At 42.5% G+C, this 17,440-nt stretch overlaps 1 protein-coding gene across 1 annotated transcript; it reads left to right on the top strand.

The window, feature by feature from the left end:
• The first annotated feature begins 446 nt into the window (after positions 1–446).
• Positions 447–17,370, top strand: LOC142804029 (uncharacterized). The gene is made up of 3 exons (XM_075890536.1): positions 447–1,664; positions 8,453–8,669; positions 16,228–17,370. Exons 1-3 carry the CDS (start codon positions 1,554–1,556, stop codon positions 17,307–17,309), a joined length of 1,410 nt encoding a protein of 469 aa, XP_075746651.1. The 5' UTR covers positions 447–1,553; the 3' UTR covers positions 17,310–17,370.
• The last annotated feature ends 70 nt before the right edge of the window (positions 17,371–17,440 follow it).

Raw genomic sequence — 17,440 nt, 5'->3', positions numbered from 1 at the left:
TAGGCCCGTGTGCTCAGATTTGGGTGCACGTTAAAGAACCCCAGGTGGTCAAAATTTCCGGAGCCCTCCACTACGGCATCTCTCATAACCTTATGGTGGTTTTGGGACGTTAAACCCCACATATCAATCAACTTGATCAGGAAGTGCAACACAAAAAGTGCAAGGCGCTGCTGAGATGAAAAATTTTACCACAAAGCATGCACCCTCACCTTAGCGGTACTCACTAAACAGACTCGTTTTGACAAATCGGTGTTCTCGATTGTCCCAGCCCCAATCATAATGGCAGAAGGCAGCACAGGAAAAAGAAAATGTGGACTGTGCACTGTGGACTTACTCATGGCAAACAATATGTAACGTAGACTAAAAGAACTGGACAGGCGCTGGACAGGGGAGCTGGAGTACCGTATTTACGCTCATGATGGGTGAACTCGCATAATAGGTGCACTCCAAACTTGGCCGTGATGACCGCATTTTCACCAGTTGCAAAAAACGAGAAAAAAAAATACCTAGGCCAAGTAGGGATTCTTGATAGGAGGTGAGAGAGAGGGAAACAACTTTATTTTGGTAGGAGGTGAAAAGTGTGGTTGAGTGACGCAGTAGTAACTGTCTCTCAGGCGAGGACACCACAACCGCGACTCTTGGGATTGGGAAAAAAGGTAAGGAAGAAGGAAATTAGAGTGGAGTAGGTATGTTGGAGGCACAATTACAAAGCACTGGTAACACAAAAAGCTGAAGTGCCTCGTCGTGAGTTCTAGGCTTAGTCGGTGAGCTTTAGAGGCGCTCGGTCAGTTGCGCAACCTCCATGAAGCCGAGGACTGCACGCAGGGTGGAACGCGCACAATGCTCTGATCTTACTGGTGGCCCAATGTCATCCACTGTAGCAGATGACAGTGCCAAGTGCTTGGAGGAGCGTGCGAGTGCTTCGTGGTGTCCGGAGAGAAACGCCCTGGCAGGAGAAGAATCATCTAACGTTTCAAGGTCCTGTAGTCGGCGGTATTCGTACCAACGCGATGGGTCATCAATTGCTTTTATTTTGCACGGACAGCATTATGAACACCAAACAAAAGCTGGAACACGCGAAAACGAAAGCGGAACCAAGCACGGTGCCCTAGCGGGGTTTTCTCAAATAGCCCAGATAAATAACTTTTTTTTTTTGTAGTTAAGATGGCGGCACCCATGATACGCGTAGTGTGTGTGCTGAACCGCCGTGAAGACGCTGCGTACCAGTCGTTCGTGTGCCGATTTTCTTAACTGTTTTCCGCGATAGTTATTATTCTCATCCTGGATAATTGACTTGGCCAGCCTGCGTTTATGGCTTACGCTTCCAAGAGCTGCTACAGGACGGAAAAGCTCGCCCATCGCCGTGTACGGCTGACAAAGAATCTACAATCGGAACGATGTACCGCATCACAACTTCCCTCATGAGAAAACACGAGCTACTCTGCGGATCCCTTCGGTTAGAGACAGTATACTTGAAACATTTGAACACCGCTGTTGGTTTGCTCGATACAATTTAGTGATAGCAATTTCAATCAGTGTTATTTGTGTGCGTAATGGGAACTCCGTTAAAATCTGCTCTTCTAAAGCCTGGCGTGGTGTCATCGCCCTTCGTTGGTGAACAGAATGCACCGGGGACAGCATTCTCGAAGAGCTCGAGAGATGAGGTAAGATTTCGAATATCTGAGCTTACTATGTGGCATGTGTTGACATTACAGAAAAACGATGCAATCCCAATAAAGAACGGTACGTGTAAGGCAAGAAAACATGGTCTCCCCAATGCTATTCACGACGTGCTTATAGAAAGTTTTCGGGACCCGAGATCGGGAATGAGGTACTGAAGGGTACCTTATGGTAAACTTCGAATTACAACTCATGATTACTGATTGATTGATATGTGGGGTTTAACGTCCCAAAACCACTGTATGATTATGAGAGACGCCGTAGTGGAGGGCGCCGGAAATTTAGACCACCTGGGGTTCTTTAACGTGCACCCAAATCTGAGCACACGGGCCTACAACATTTCCGCCTCCATCAACTCATGATTACTGAACTGGACAAAGAACGCGGAGGGATATATCCAATAAATAATGCGCAACCATCTCGGTAGCGAGACGCTGGAAGTTGTAAAGGAACACGTTTGCCGAGGAGCAGCTGCAGCTACATCTTACCGGTACTTCACTACTGAGCAGAAACGTGGAGGCTTACAATGAGAGGACGACGCAACGAGCAACGTAAGGGAAAACGATAGGTGTAACCTTGAGATATCGTAAGAGAGAAGGGTGGGTCGGACAGCTAATGCGTGTGAAGGACATCGTAATTGAAATCTAAAAGAAGGAATCGACACGGGCAGTGCACGTAACATATTGGCAGAATATCCGCTGGTCAGTAAGCGCAACTGACTAAATTCGAAGTGAAAGCAAACACGGAGGGTAACGGAAAGCTAGGTGGCCAGATGAGATTAAGGAATTAGCGGGTATAACATAGCATAGGACCGGGTTTAGAGGCCTTGCCTGCAGTGGGCAAGGTCAGGCTCATGATAAGTTGGCATGTATGAAAAGTTCACCAGTACTGCCTTGTGCAAATACCAAGAGCAGCTGTTAAGGTGTTTTTATTATGCAACTAGCCAATCAGGACGCCGCAAAAGGCAGTGTGTGGGCACTTTCCACAAAAAGGTTGTGGGCATTCTAGCCATCCCCGAAGCAGTGTAGGACACGAAAGACACGAGCGCTCGTGTCTTTCGTGTCCTTCTTGTCTCTGTGTCGTCGTTTTGTTCTCGCGCTATAACTATCGACATGCCATACCAACTAGCCCAAGCTGCCACACTTCAGACTGGTGTTTTCTTTTAACAATACTTGTTACTTAAGGTACTCGGCTGCTGACCCGCGGGATCGAATCCCGGCTGCGGCGGCTGCATTTCCGATGGAGGCGGAAATGTTGTAGGCCCGTGTGCTCAGATTTGGGTGCACATTAAAGAACCCTAGGTGGTCGAAATTTCCGGAGCCCTCCACTACGGCGTCTCTCATATAATTATAGCGTGGTTTTGGGATGTTAAACCCCACAAATCAATCAATCAAATCAGAAGTCTGCTGGGGTAGGACGTTCAGTGCGAACTAGTTTGTTTACAAACACCGAAGCCGTCTATATAACCTTGCTACGAGTGATGCTGTAGTAGAATTGTTGCGTTACATGCCAACGTTGATCTTTCTATATAATACAACACACTTACTACACTTGAATGTTTTTGTTCTGGATTAAAAAATTTTAACTGCAATCAAGTGCATATGCTGCGTATAACGTCTGATGATACATATGACACGTTCATTTACTTATTATCAAAAATATGTCTTGAATCTTCTCCTATCATTGAAATAAACACATCCAAACGACCTCACAACCCTTGTATCATCAGTCATTGCCTCAAATCAATTAAGAAGATAGGTTATTTAAAAATTAAGCACACATAACCCTGAAGGCTGGAATACGTTCGAATAACACAGGCATTAAACTGCAACGTTTCTTTGTAATAAGGAAGTATGGTCGCTTAATTGTTTTCATATTGTCTATATCTATAAAGCTAAAATTATATGACAGAAAATAATTGATGCCTTAAATCTTTCTTCTACTGATGTAGCTGTCATTAGATTAACATAAAGTAATCAGTGTTCTTAGGATGGCAGCTTGGCTTAAGCGTTTATCGACTTTCTCGTCTAACTACCAGGTCTCACCACTCAGTTCTTATCTCTACTTCATGTGATGTACAAACTGTCTTTGCTTTGTTTAAAGATAGCTCGGCTCAGGATATTACCTACTTGCAAAGACTGATAAAATACATGGCAGGCTTGACTACACGCCCTCTTGCCCATATTTATCTTGGATTTTTCTGCGGGAACATTTCTACAAAAAATGCAACTGTAAAATATCATTCACATTTTTTAGGGCGAGGACAAGAATGCTTTCGGCAATTATCGTCTTGTTTCTACATTGCCAGTGTTCTCTAGAGGGTTGGAAAAGTTATTTTATGCTAGAATTTTGAATTTTGTGAATAAATATTATCTGATGAGTAAATGGCAATATAGGATCTCACATAGGAAGGTCCACTGAACTCTCTTTGTTAAAGAGAACATAATTGTGCTTGCATTTCGTAAAAAGCAGCTGATCATAGGTGCATGTGTAGTTTTCAGAAGCGTTCAATCGGTGAAAGGGACACTAAAGGCAAATATTATGTCAACATTGATAGCTGAAAATAGCGATCCAGGACTGGTCATAGTGCTACTTTCGTGTCCAGAAAATGCTTACCTTTAAAGCATGTCATGTTTAATGATCTACACGGCATTAGTGCGAATCACCCGACAGAAAGCAGGCCATCTAACGTAGCAATTGCCTTGCCTAATGTTTCGCACCTTTACTGTGTGGCCGCTGACAAATGCAAAAGCTTGCAGGAACGCAGGGTTACTCTGATGTCGTCATCTTGTGACACTTTGTGCATTCACAGTCCTAGACACAATTGTATTTGCCGAGCATTTTTTAAAGGACAAAGGGATTAAAGAGGCAATAATTCGTAACTACATCGCTGCAACGCACTCATACCTGAAAGAGAATGCACGACTTTTCTGGTGTGAAGTAGTAAGCTGAAAAAATTGGAGTATTCGGCTGATAAAACGAATCCGCTCATGTGCGTGGGCCGAGCCTTTGTTCCTTTGATCGGCTGCAGCGAGCAGTACACTCTGAATGGTTAATAGAAAAAAATACATCTTCAGCGCTGCACGTGCCATACTTTACAAAATTGTTTGCTGCTCAAAGGAACATTGTGGCACTTGCACTTTCAACAACCTATCCTTGCACACAAATGTGACCTGGAAACCTGCAGTCTTGTGCCGATATCAAGCTGTGCGATGATGACCAGCGGTGAAGTCACTAAAGTCGCTTATTGATTCCAGCTAATTTCTTTTTTTCACTACCGGATCTCTCTCTATGGATTGATCTTGTGGAACATTTTTTTCACAGCTTTCTTGTTCTTCCTGCCTTGGTGATCTGATGCAGCCACTGAAGGCACTGATCTGATGCAGCCAACCTAAAGCTGCTTGAGCTTTTGTGGACTTCCTTGCCGAGTTTTTATTTTTTCTTGGAGGGGGATCATGAGGCCCACAGTCGTTTTGTCACCAGCGCTTCACGAAATCGTTGCAATAATTAGTCTCAGAAATGTAGAAAAGGATTCCTGCAATCAAAAAGGGCATCAGCTCATTAGGGACTCCAGGCAGCTCTGTAGCAAAATGTTCATTCTTCCAAACAGCAGTACCTTTACCTTAGCTGGCAGGAGTTGGCCACCTGACCAAGTTGGCTTGGAGGCAGACTGCCCAAAAATCCCTCCTCCTCACTGCAATTTCCATCACTCACTTGGCTCAAACCGCGAACGTGAATCTCTGTAAATTTGTTGTCTTTGTTGTAGCTACCTAATTCTGACAAAAGAAATTCTGACAGTCTTTCGACTAAGGGACCCTAGTCTGTAAAACGTTTCGTTCATTTTATGTGTCGTTACTTTGATAATAATAATAAACTTGAAACTTCAAAGTGTATAAGCATTTTTTCGTGTAATCTTCATGCTCTGGCGGGAAATTCTTGTGTGTTAAAGTTCGCTAACTTTAGCAATTCTAATGTGCACTGTGAATCGTAGTCCCTAGAAAACAAGTGGCACAACTCTAAATCTATGCAATCGGCAATAAAAAATCTGCTGCTTTCAAATAATATTCAGGTTCGCACACAAATTCACGAAATTAATATTTTTTGGCATAAGCGGTGATCACTATCTATGCAACACCACTTTACGTGGCATACTTTAAGCATCAGTAAACACCAATCAATTAAATGCCAATAAAATGCCAAGAAGGCAATTTGCAATGAAACAAGAGTTGGCACAGGTACCGCAGCACACAAATGTGTCAGCTTGCGCTACTCCGCATGCATTTCACGAGGACAAAAGCCTAGCCTGCACAAACGTGCGTATAACTTTTTCATGTAGGAGTACACAGCGGTTGCGGCAAGAATGACCGCTATCTTTAGCGATACATATTTTTCGAAGTTTTCGTATTGCTTTCATATGTATATGCTACGTAATCAAAATGTATAACATGCAAGACCGTTGACTTAGTAGGAAGAGGGAGCCACCACTGACGCACTTGCTGCGACGCCATTTTCAGTGCGATTGCTTGCTCTCTAGTGACGAAATTTATGAACTACGGAAACATATTCTCGGAAACATCGATACTTGTGGCCCACAGTTATAAAACCGAAACTGAAGCACGTGCTCTTCTTTAAGCGCCTTTGTTCATCCAAACATTTGTGCCGGTCAGACCATAAAGGGATAAGCGAACAAGCAACATTTTATTGGGTAGGTTGTTTTTTTTATTGTAACTGGTTTAATTACTACTGGTTAATTGCAGTCTGACCTTTTGACGTCATTGGAATTGTTTCAAAATGTCCCACTCGTGGCATGTATATTGTTGCACATTTTCCTTAATTTCTCGATAAAGAGAGAAATGCTGTTGATAATAAGGGTGTTTTAGGCATTTGTAAACATTTATCTTTCACTCTGATGTAAGTTTTTTGCCTTTATTGTCATGCTACGCAACCAGAGAAACTGGACCGTTATGCAATGAGAGGTGTACCAATCTGACTATTGAGCTTTTAACTCAAGAGCTGTAGGCAGCCTTTGCATATAAGTGAAAGGAGGTTACCTTTAAAAACTATTTCATTTGTTTATTTACAGTATCATCAGAGTACAAATATATTGAGTACCCATGGAGTGAGCTTTATTTTTTACAAATTAATACCACTAAAACAAAAGCAGTGCTTTTCCTACCAAGATTATGTGGATGCGAAATGACACTCGATATTATTTATGGTTACTAGTCAGTTATTCGAGTTGTATGTAGCATCAAAATATCAAATCTATACTTCATGAGCATATGGTTTGAAACATGTCAGTTATGTAACTAAGCAACATTCTAGATGCATTAGTGTCATGACGAAATTATGTGTATTACTGCGTCTATCGAATTATGTACATCAAATATTAAAATGTCCAATTTTAAGTACCATGAAATTTTTTTTAAAGATTTCAAAATACTTGCTAATGGCAGAGCAAGTGCTCCTTTCTTAACATAACTTTTTTTTCTGGCCAACGAGGGCGAATGTCAGATGAATAATGACAACGCATTAATGTGGATGCAACAAAGCATTTCACTGCGAGCATGTGTGGCTTTTTGACACCATTTTGAATTTGATCTATGCACAATCTAGGGCCCTAACCCTCCAAAATTTTGTCAGTTTATCTTTCGCAGCACATGGGAGGGGGGGGGGGGGAAGAAGCTTGCTTTTACATGTTAATTTTTGTTTGACACTCTTATCTACCGTACAAAGTACTGGGTCTTGCCAAATTCCTGTGGCACATACTTACTTCAGGAATTTTTCTGTGGCACTTCACAAACTGCAGTGAGTTACAACACCTTTGCTGTTATAAATGACTTGTGGCCATAAACCTCCTTCAGAGTGACGAGGCATGTCGTAAGTGTTAAGCCTTAGAGCACTGGTTCTGGCTGGAATGGAGCACCAGGTTCATAGCCACGTTCGGATCTCTTCTGCGAGCCTGTAGGCCTATCCCGACTACAAACAAAAGATGATTTGATGCGACACCACATTGATGTTACTGCGGTGCCCTTCAGTCCCATGGCGCGGAGGTTCTCGGCAGGCCTACCGCAGCCGTTGGCCACAACAGCTGCACCTCACTAGGAGGCATAGTCTGTGTGCTGGCGTACGATACAATGGCATCGTACACCAGCACACAGGACTATGCCTCTTAGTGAGGTGCAGCTGTTGGATGCCATGGCATCAATGACAGAAGCCATGACGACTTTTATTAGCGCAGTTGGAGGAGCTAACCCTTGGTTCACCTTTTCCGAGACACCCTGGTGTGAGTTTTTCTCTTGCCTACAATGCCTGCATTGAAGAAACGGGAAGAGCCAATAGCACCTGTGGCTCAATTAACAAACCAATCGAAGCCTCTTGTGCTGCTTCGAGAGCAGTCGTTTATCAGTGCGTGACTATCACCTTGCTCTGAGCTGGACACATAACTATAAGATTCTATAATTTATCCCCCAATTTTTTTTTTTTCACCATGGTATAGATAGCAGAAAATGACCATATTATGGAGGTGCCTTTCTCTCCCCCTCGCCCCCCCCAAAAATTTTGGGTACAACCCTGGTAGCCTATCTTGAAGAAAGCGCTTGATAGCATTTCAGATTCTTAAAACAGTTGCTCTCTGGAGATGTAATCATCGGGCACATACCAAGACAAACTCATTATAGCGAAACAGATCTTGTGAGAGAACATTCATTTCTTTTCTCAGTAGTAACCTCTGGCATTTTTCCTCACTACAACTGAATGCCATTTATTTTAGGATGACATCACAGCAGAGCCTGAGGGAGCACCGAGTCTGTCTTGTGATTTGGCACATGGTGTAGAAGCATCGCCAAAGCCAGCATGTGAACCGATTCATGTTACAAATAAATCGATTCAAGTGCGACTACAAACCCGCCATGAAGGAACACAGGCCAATGACAAGAAGATTCTGTCAACCCACGCTACGCAAACAGAACCTCAAGGTTATTGTTCAGGTATGTCTCCGTATTTGCCATAACCTAAATATATTGTCTGGGTTTCACCACAACGGCTTAGGAGGGAATGCTGTGGCAACAACTAGGAATGTTACGCGAAGTAAGGTTAGCAGTTCACAGCTCTATGATCCAACTAGGCACCATTCTGCAGATTGTTGACGTAAAGGAATATGCTCGCTTCAGTACTAAGTAATTGATGAGAGCGCAGCAAGTATGGCGGTTACAAAGTTTTGAGCTGTCTATTTCTTTCTTTTGAGACAGCACGCAACTTCGCCTGTTTAACCAAAGTTTACTGTTGATGCACTAGCAATTCATCCTTGTCTGGTGCCCGTTCATGTGTTATCACATTATGGACATAGCCGGTGCATTTGATCGCTGCTTAAGCAGTAAGTTTTGCCACCCTCACACTTTTTCATTAAGACATAGAGCACGTGATGTGCTGGACGACTATATCTACTCAGACTTGTATGCAATCTAACTGCAATAGAGGTCATGCCTGCCGAGCTAGCGTGCGTGCCAGCGATCGCAGCTTTACTGGCTAATTCCACAGCTGCTGCTTGAGCAACACCTCCCCTCCCTAGCCTCGTGTTTTTTTTCATGCTCATGCAAGACAGGCGGTGTTTCTTCTCTGGGCCTCTTGATTGGGGGATGTTATCACATGCGCTCTCTGGGCAACGGAGTTGGGCCACCTCGTTTGATCTCAGGACCAGCTGCTTTCGTTGCCCCTGCTTACCCTCGGGTTGAACATACAATGCGTGGGTGGATGTTATTCGTTTGGATTTTATGCGGGACATGACTTCAATGGCCACAACTAAAATCAAAAGGTACCCATATAATTGCTATCGCAATAATAAGGCCATTGCATAATTTGACTTATTGGTTGAAAAATGTTGCTTAACAAGTGCTGTGAAACCGGGCTATATGTGATCTGAATCTTTTAACTGCTCTAACCTTACTTGAAAAGGCCTTTCTAGCTGCTCCAAGCCCAGTCCGAAATGTTTTTCTCTACGCTCTAAGTTTGCTACGAAAGGTACTTCTGGCTGCTTTCAGGACTGCTCCCAAACTCGTTTACCCTGTTCTACCCCTGATATGCATTAAAGAGAAACTAAAGTCTAGTAACAATTTACATCTGAGTGAGGGTTCAATGTATGACAATGTCTAAAATGACAATATTATCAACAGCAGTGCCTTACTTATCGAGAAATTAAGGTAAATGCACAAGAATGCATGTGCCGCAGTAGGACATCCTCTAAAATTATCCCAATGACGTCAGACGAACCCTCTACAATTCAACACTAATAATCGATCTTGCTGCACTGAATAAAAAACCTTCTGTGCATTAAGAAGCGTAATAAACTGCTGCTTGTTCGTGTCTGTTTGATTCATTTAATAAATAACCGCCGGACGTTACTAAGAGGAATGGTGCGAGGGGTTAAAAAAATTCAATTTTCGCTTGGTTAAATTGGACAGGTCGTGCCATCTAGCGGGGCCCGGCTGAACCAATCAAGCCTGACAAAGAGAGAATGACAAAGAAGGAAAATAACTTTTTTTTTTGTCATTTTGCTGCATTTTTCACTGAATCATTTGACAAATTGTAGCTAGTTTTTCAGGAGCCTAGAGGACTGATTTAAACCCATACCCGTCATTAACTTTGCCCAAACTATGCAACAGTTTATCTACATACGGTAGTCTTGCTACCGATTCGTAGTTTTCTTGTCTCAACTTTTCTGTCTTGATAGCGTCCCGATTTTCCACGACTTTGATTAGTGTTTCTGTACACGTTACTAACGTATCTGTAGGGTGCCCAGCACTTCCCAGCCCCTTTGTCTGCACTGTGAAGCTATGCTTCATAGCACAGATACAATATTAGTGGGTAGAAAACTTGGTTACGGCTGATTTTAAGGTTGAGGAAGCAGTTTAATTTTTCACAAACTTTGAATGATTCGTAGAAAAAGGTAGGACGAGTTTTGAGCTTCCTAAAGGTTACGGCAGCATACCATGAATAGCCTCAAGCAATAGGCTAATTGAAGAAATGTAAATATTTTTCATTTATTAGATGATTCTCGAACAACATTTATAATGTGAGTTGCCCTCCTGTTATAGCTACTATGTGGAAAAAGTTGTAACAGAGTCTAGTGCGCAACCGGCCAGTCGTCACCATCATCACCCTCAAGATCTGTGAGCCGTCAATCGACCACAGTTATAACCCGTAACCTTTGTTTTCTACATGGATCGGATTTTCCCTCTTAGCAATGTTTCTGCATTATTTGTTACTGCTAGTGTACCTAGGAAAATTGTTTGTTGACCTAGCCTGTTGCCTTATTTGACAAACTAGTTGCACCTGTGATTAATCACATTTTCGTACCAAGTCAAACATGCGCGCTACGACTGTGTGCAGCTGGATCCGGAGCTAGGCTTCTGCGCCAACCGTGCACAGAGTCTTCTACACATACACGAATAAAGATCAGTTTTCGTATGCATAGCTTGAAGGCATAGGTGAATCTGTGATCACTAGTGAGCTCACTGGAACCTTATGTAATCACAGTGGGATAGCCGTGTGAGAGGAGAATTGAATGAAGCTTCTCGCAACAACGAAAGTGATGTGAAATTGAGTAGTTGCACTGTACCCCCGTGCCGCAATATGTCTACAGAATATTAGGCGACAACGTGTAAATAGGACAAAAATCAATGACAATCAAAAAATGATGTTTGATAAGTTCACACAAATCCATCTAGTCATTTGCTGTTGGTGACAGATAAAATGATTATAAATTGAAGCAGCTGCACAGAATGCATTCATACTCACTATAAAAAAGAACATATACGTTTGTGGAAAGAGCATATCTTGAACATTACTGACAATTTTCCCAAATACAAAGTGCGAGCACAGCAGTACCTGTTTTGCCATATGACTCAAATCAAATCAAATTTTGTTATTTCATAATAAGATGTACAAAAAAGAATATACAGAAGGAGGTTCTGTAGTATACACTGAAGTGGGACCTCCAATGAAATGTATACATGAGTATTTGATTGGCAACAACAGTGCGAAAGTAAGAGAATACAAGGTTAAAAAATCGAAATACAGATACAATTAAATGGTGATGCTCTCATCAACTATATGCAATTGGAAATATAAACCGTAAAATATATTTATATATATCTGTATGGATAGCATGACATGAAAAGGGAAAAAAAAGCAAGAGACTAAAAAGAGATTGACATACCGAGGGAGAAACTGGTTAAGCAGAAGAGTCAGTGTTGCATAACAAAAACTTCTTCAATTTACGGTAAAAGTTATGTGTTTTTTGAATTTTTATTAAAAATGGCAATATATTCCATAATGATTTGGCCGCAAAATGAACTGTCTCTTTGCCAAATTAGTTCATATTTTGGGCAGAATGAAGTTGTTATGCTGCGCAAAACAAGTTGGGTTTGACTGTAGGCATGTTGAGGCATAAGATTCAGGCTTGAAAAATTTGAGCATATTGAGGCTTAGTTACAGAGCACAATTCTAACTTCTTTTTTTTGTGTGTATTTCAGTGGCACCAGGTGCGGTTTAATTCATTTTTTGATTTTTCATAATGCTAATCAGTATTTGCATTTTATTTATTGTTTTTTTAACTGAACACGAAAAGAAAAAAAGGATGTGTGTGTGCCAGGTATTCCATGACTGCGGAAGCTCCTCTCCAAAAGCAACTAAAATTTAACTGTAGGAGAGGTCCCACCCGCAGAGTAAGCACAGTGGTGTTGAAGGACAGCACTATCACAGCAATGAATCTATGCGGCAACTTCACGAAGTGCCATATCGGCCAATTCTGTTTCTAGTGTCCGCACATAAACGAACTACAAAATGTCACCGAAATGTCACAAAATTCAAACGAACTACAAAATGTCACGAAAGTAGCACGATCTGTACACTGTGGAATATGTAATATAAGGAAAGATACGAGTCAAAACATGCATCTTTTTCCAAACTCACATATTTAGCATTATTATTTGCTTTCACTAGACAAATTTCTCTAACTTAAGACAAGAAAAATACTGAAGAATGTAAATAATTTCAGTTGGTTAAAATCGATTTTAGAGAGCAGAAGGTGGCTACCAAAAACGAAAGAGACCTCAATTTCTAGAGTCCCCTGGAAATTGTCAGCTGGCTACTTGCAAGTTGCAAGTTTGCATAAGAAGCACACTAAAGTCACATGCTCAAAATAATTACGATTATCAAGCTCTCGTAATGTAAGCAATCATATTAGAAAACATATTTTCTCTATATAAATAGTTTCAGCTTCTTTAGTATCGAGGTTCAAGTTGTTGTTGATTATTGATAAATCGGAGTGAAATGCGGCTTCGTAATTGTCGAAAGTGAGCTGCCAAGATTTGCCTGGCTTGCGGACATTGAGACCCAAGGTATAGAACTGCAGCCCAACCAAGATTTAAATCTGGGTGTTACAAATGACTACATTCCTCCTGACGCGCCACAGTGGTCTAGTGATGATGTTGTGAGGCTGCTAATCTGTAGGTCCCAGATTCAAACTCCGGCTGTGGTGGCCGCATTATCAATTTAGGCAAAAAAACTTCTGTCTCGTGTGCTAAAATTCGTGTGCAATATAAAGAACTCCAGGCGGTAGAAACAACTGAAGCCATTCACTACGACATCATACCGTGGTTTTAAGACATACCCATAGCTCGGCGAATCGACTCATAAGTCAACTGACTCAGACTCAATCACACTGAGATCAAGCCACGAGTCTGAGTCTTAGTGAGTCCAGGTGAGCAATATTTTGGCTAGTTTCAGTCCAAGTGACTCCAGCTCGGGATACCTTTGGGGAATTTGAGTCCGAATGAGCCCCAAGCTTAAAATATCTTTCATTGGTGAGTCTGAGTGAGCTCGACAATTTTCGCCAAGCTATGGGCATACCCAACAATTATTAATTACCCGTAGCACTCAATCCACAGCCGAAAATTGTAGGCTTGGTATATTGCCACATGCGAATTGGCATAGATTCCTTTTAAAGCTTATTTATTAATTGGCACCATGAGTTGCAGCGAAATCCATTATGAACTCTGGCTTGTGATGGCAATGTGATCATATCTAGACTGCTGCTCGAGAGTGATAGCATTGAAATTTACAAAGTTGACCAGTCACTTTTCCCAAGGTTAATCCATAATATACTATTGAATTTGAGAATCATTGATTTGATTGTAGTGTTTGTGTTTGAATCGTGAATTTAAGGAAAAATTACTTGTGTTACAATATACTGGTTCAGTCTAGGCATTTAATAATGGATCCTTTTCTTTTGACACATCTGTTCACAATAAAAAACACAGTTTTGTCGATAGGTCCGCATTGTCCAGCAGTGGCACTTTGATTAGATACTGCAAGACGCAAAAAAAAATGTTTCATAAGCGATTTTGTGTTCCCTGGTATGATTATCCTTTCAATGAAGCTAAATAGAGACAGTAGAGGAAAATGCATCAACTGTGGCAGTAATGTACACACTTCCTTCTGCTACTAACATTGATGTGTTTTTTGTAATTCATTCTACGGTGCTAACAGTAAGCACTTGAGTGTGTGTCACAAAAAGGAAGATATGACAGAGCGCATGCGCGGTGCTGCGTAGACGACGATGGTGAAACAAAAACAGAAATGACATTTCAGCCCTGCTAAGGGGGTGTGATGAGTGTGGTGCACTTTTGAAGTGCGCACCTTTGAAAAGTGCTCATCACAAGAAGGAAGAGATGACAGAGTCCACGCGTGGTGCTGCGTAGACAACGATGGTAAAGACGTCGCGTGCAAGAGCACGATGATGCGTGGGGCGACGTGAACATAATACAACACTAAAAAAAACCAATGGGAACCGACCACAAAGTTTTGACACACCCAATCAATACGGAACAAGTGGGCCGGTGTTCAAGCAAGATTCGGAGCCACAGAAGAGCTGCGGGAGCCGAAAAGGACTTGCCGAGCGGAAGGTTGTCACCGAACTTGGCGCTGAAGTTGCGCATGGGGTTTCAGACTCGAGCCAGGAAGGCTTCAACCGGCCAGGGCCTCCGGTCGCTGCATTCCAGCTCGAGAAGACCGTAGCCCTCCGGTCCTGAACTCCAGCGCAGGGCCTGCAAACTTTCCTACCGACAGGCAAGCAACATTCGCCGGGCTATTGATCCAAGCTGTGCTCTCGGCTTACTCCCTGGTTTATCGATGCGTTTCCAGTCGCCAGTGTTGCTTCGCTGCAAGCAACGAACTCGCATTAACTATGTGCTCGTGTCCCGTCAAGCCTCTGCAAGTTGATGAGACTGAACTCATATTTTTCCGTACTCCACCGCTCACCCGTATGCGAACTAAACTTTGTTTAACGCTTTGAACTTTCTTGTTGGGGTTAATAAAAGTGCTTCACTACAGGCGGCGACCTTTTTGTTAAATGTGTATTTTTATAAAGACTGGTTTCTCTCGCTTTCATTCTTGATGAAATGTTTGTGTGCTGTTTCTGAAGCAAAGGGCTTTATCCTTCATCAATACTCTATGCTAGGCTTCACTTAGAGAGCTCTTACTAACATAAAAAGAACCTGCTTTACTAGAGCCTTGTTAACAAAGAACAAAAACAGAACTGTTAGTTTGGCCCTACTTCGGGAACTTTTTCACGAATAATATTTATGAACAATACCTTTATAATAAGGCAAAACATCATTTTTGTTCTCACTTCAACGGTTTGTCGGTGTTTACTGTTTCCTGCCATGAGTTTTCGCAACCAGACAAGTTTTCATCGAACCTTGCACTTGGCTGTAATTCCTAATAATCACAACCATGATGTAATTGTAACCTTTGTAAATGTAATTCTTTGTTTGCTTTTTTATTTTGCCCCATGTCACTAATTACAACAATACGGGCTGCGCAAACAGACAGAACAAAGAAAGAAGGTCCCCCTTCTCTGTATCACTTTTTTTTTTACTAGGATTTATGTGCTGTAATATGAAGTGGTTATTTAGTTGTGCAGTGTTTTCCGAGTACTTCTCTGTAAACAGATGTACAGTAAGTAGCTTAATAGGCTAGTTTTTATTTGTGCACATTCAGACACTTTCAATGTCTTTGACACAGCGACGGAATGACAGCTAAACCGTATTATATTTTTTGGGCACCTGCTGTTCGCATTTGTTGGCCATTGAATGTATCTGCAGTGAAATAGTAGTGTTTGTAACACTTGGTGTGTCTGTGTCCTGTTGCAGACACAGTACCTTTGGTTCATGAGAGAAAAGATGATCATCTACTTTTCTTACATATGCACAGTAACTATTGGGTATTGCTGCCATACTCCAGTTCTTTGTAGAGTATCAGGGGCATAGCCAGGGGGTGGCACACCAGACCTGTGTGCCCCCCCCTTAATTTTTCTCGCCTTGGCATAGAGAGCAAAACATGACCAATTCAAGAAGGTGCCCTCCCATAATCAAGACACACCTTCCCCTCTTCCCCATCTGAAAAAAAAAAAATATCTGTCTATGCATCTGTAGTGTATCACACATAATTTCCATCTACTTGGTGTGCTGTCGATTGCTTTTGCAGGCCCCTTGTCCTGTGTGCCCTTGGAACCTTATTCACTGTCGTCTGTACGAGGCCGACTTCATTTCTGCCAGCAGTGCACCTATGTGACCCTGGACAAGTCAACTATGAGCAAGCACCTTCAGAAACACATGGGCGAACCTCCTTTCCAGTGCCACTTTTGTCCAGCTGCATTCATTCACAAGTCCAAGCTGGTGACTCACGTGCGCACCCACACAAAAGAGCGGTCTTTTTCCTGTGCCCGCTGCAGCGCATACTTTTTGCTGAAAGGCCATTTCATTGAGCATATGCGTACTCATACAGGAGAGCATCCTTTCTCCTGTGCACACTGCAAGGCATCCTTTACGAAAAAATACCACTTTATCGTGCATATGCGCACTCACACAGGAGAGCGACCCTTTTCTTGTGTCCACTGTAAGGCATCTTTCGTGCAGAAAATCCACCTAAGTAAGCACATGCGCACTCACACAGGAGAGCGACCCTTCTCTTGTGCCCACTGTAAGGCATCTTTCGTGCAAAAAAACCACCTAAATAAGCACATGCGCACTCACACAGGAGAGCGACCCTTCTCTTGTGTTCACTGTAAGGCATCTTTCGTGCAGAAAATCCACCTAAATAAGCACGTGCGCACTCACACAGAAGAGCGACCCTTCTCTTGTTTCCACTGTAAGGCATCTTTCGCGCAGAAACGCCACCTAAATAAGCACATGCACACTCACACAGGAGAGCTACCCTTTTCATGTGTCCACTGTAAGGCATCTTTCGTGCAGAAAAGCCACTTAAATAAGCACATGTGCACTCACACAGGAGAGGGACCCTTCTCTTGTGTCCACTGTAAGGCATCTTTCGTGCAGAAAAGCCACTTAAATAAGCACATGCACACTCATACAGGAGAGCGACCCTTCTCCTGTGTTCACTGTAAGGCATCTTTTGTGCAGAAAATCCACCTAAATAAGCACATTCGCACTCACACAGGAGAGCGACCCTTCTCTTGTATCCACTGTAAGGCATCTTTCATACAGAAAATCCACCTAAATAATCATATGCACACTCACCCAGGAGAGCATCCCTTGTGTTCACTGTAAGGCATCTTTCGTGAGGAAAAGACATCTTAATAAGCACATGCGCACTCACACAGAAGAGCGAGCCTTCTCTTGTTTCCTCTGTAAGGCATCATTTGCGCAGAAAAGCCACCTAAATAAGCACATGCACACTC

The sequence above is a fragment of the Rhipicephalus microplus genome, chromosome 3 (assembly GCF_043290135.1).
Source record: "Rhipicephalus microplus isolate Deutch F79 chromosome 3, USDA_Rmic, whole genome shotgun sequence".
NCBI classification, from domain to species: domain Eukaryota; kingdom Metazoa; phylum Arthropoda; class Arachnida; order Ixodida; family Ixodidae; genus Rhipicephalus; species Rhipicephalus microplus.
This window is presented reverse-complemented; position numbering and strand designations above follow the sequence as displayed.

Excerpts from the sequence above, each read along its gene's own strand:
- LOC142804029 (XM_075890536.1), top strand. The coding sequence starts at position 1,554 with ATGGGAACTCCGTTAAAATCTGCTCTTCTAAAGCCTGGCGTGGTGTCA. Across the intron at positions 1,665-8,452 it reads CGAAGAGCTCGAGAGATGAG|GATGACATCACAGCAGAGCC; the intron begins GTAAGATTTCGA and ends CATTTATTTTAG. Across the intron at positions 8,670-16,227 it reads ACCTCAAGGTTATTGTTCAG|GCCCCTTGTCCTGTGTGCCC; the intron begins GTATGTCTCCGT and ends TTGCTTTTGCAG.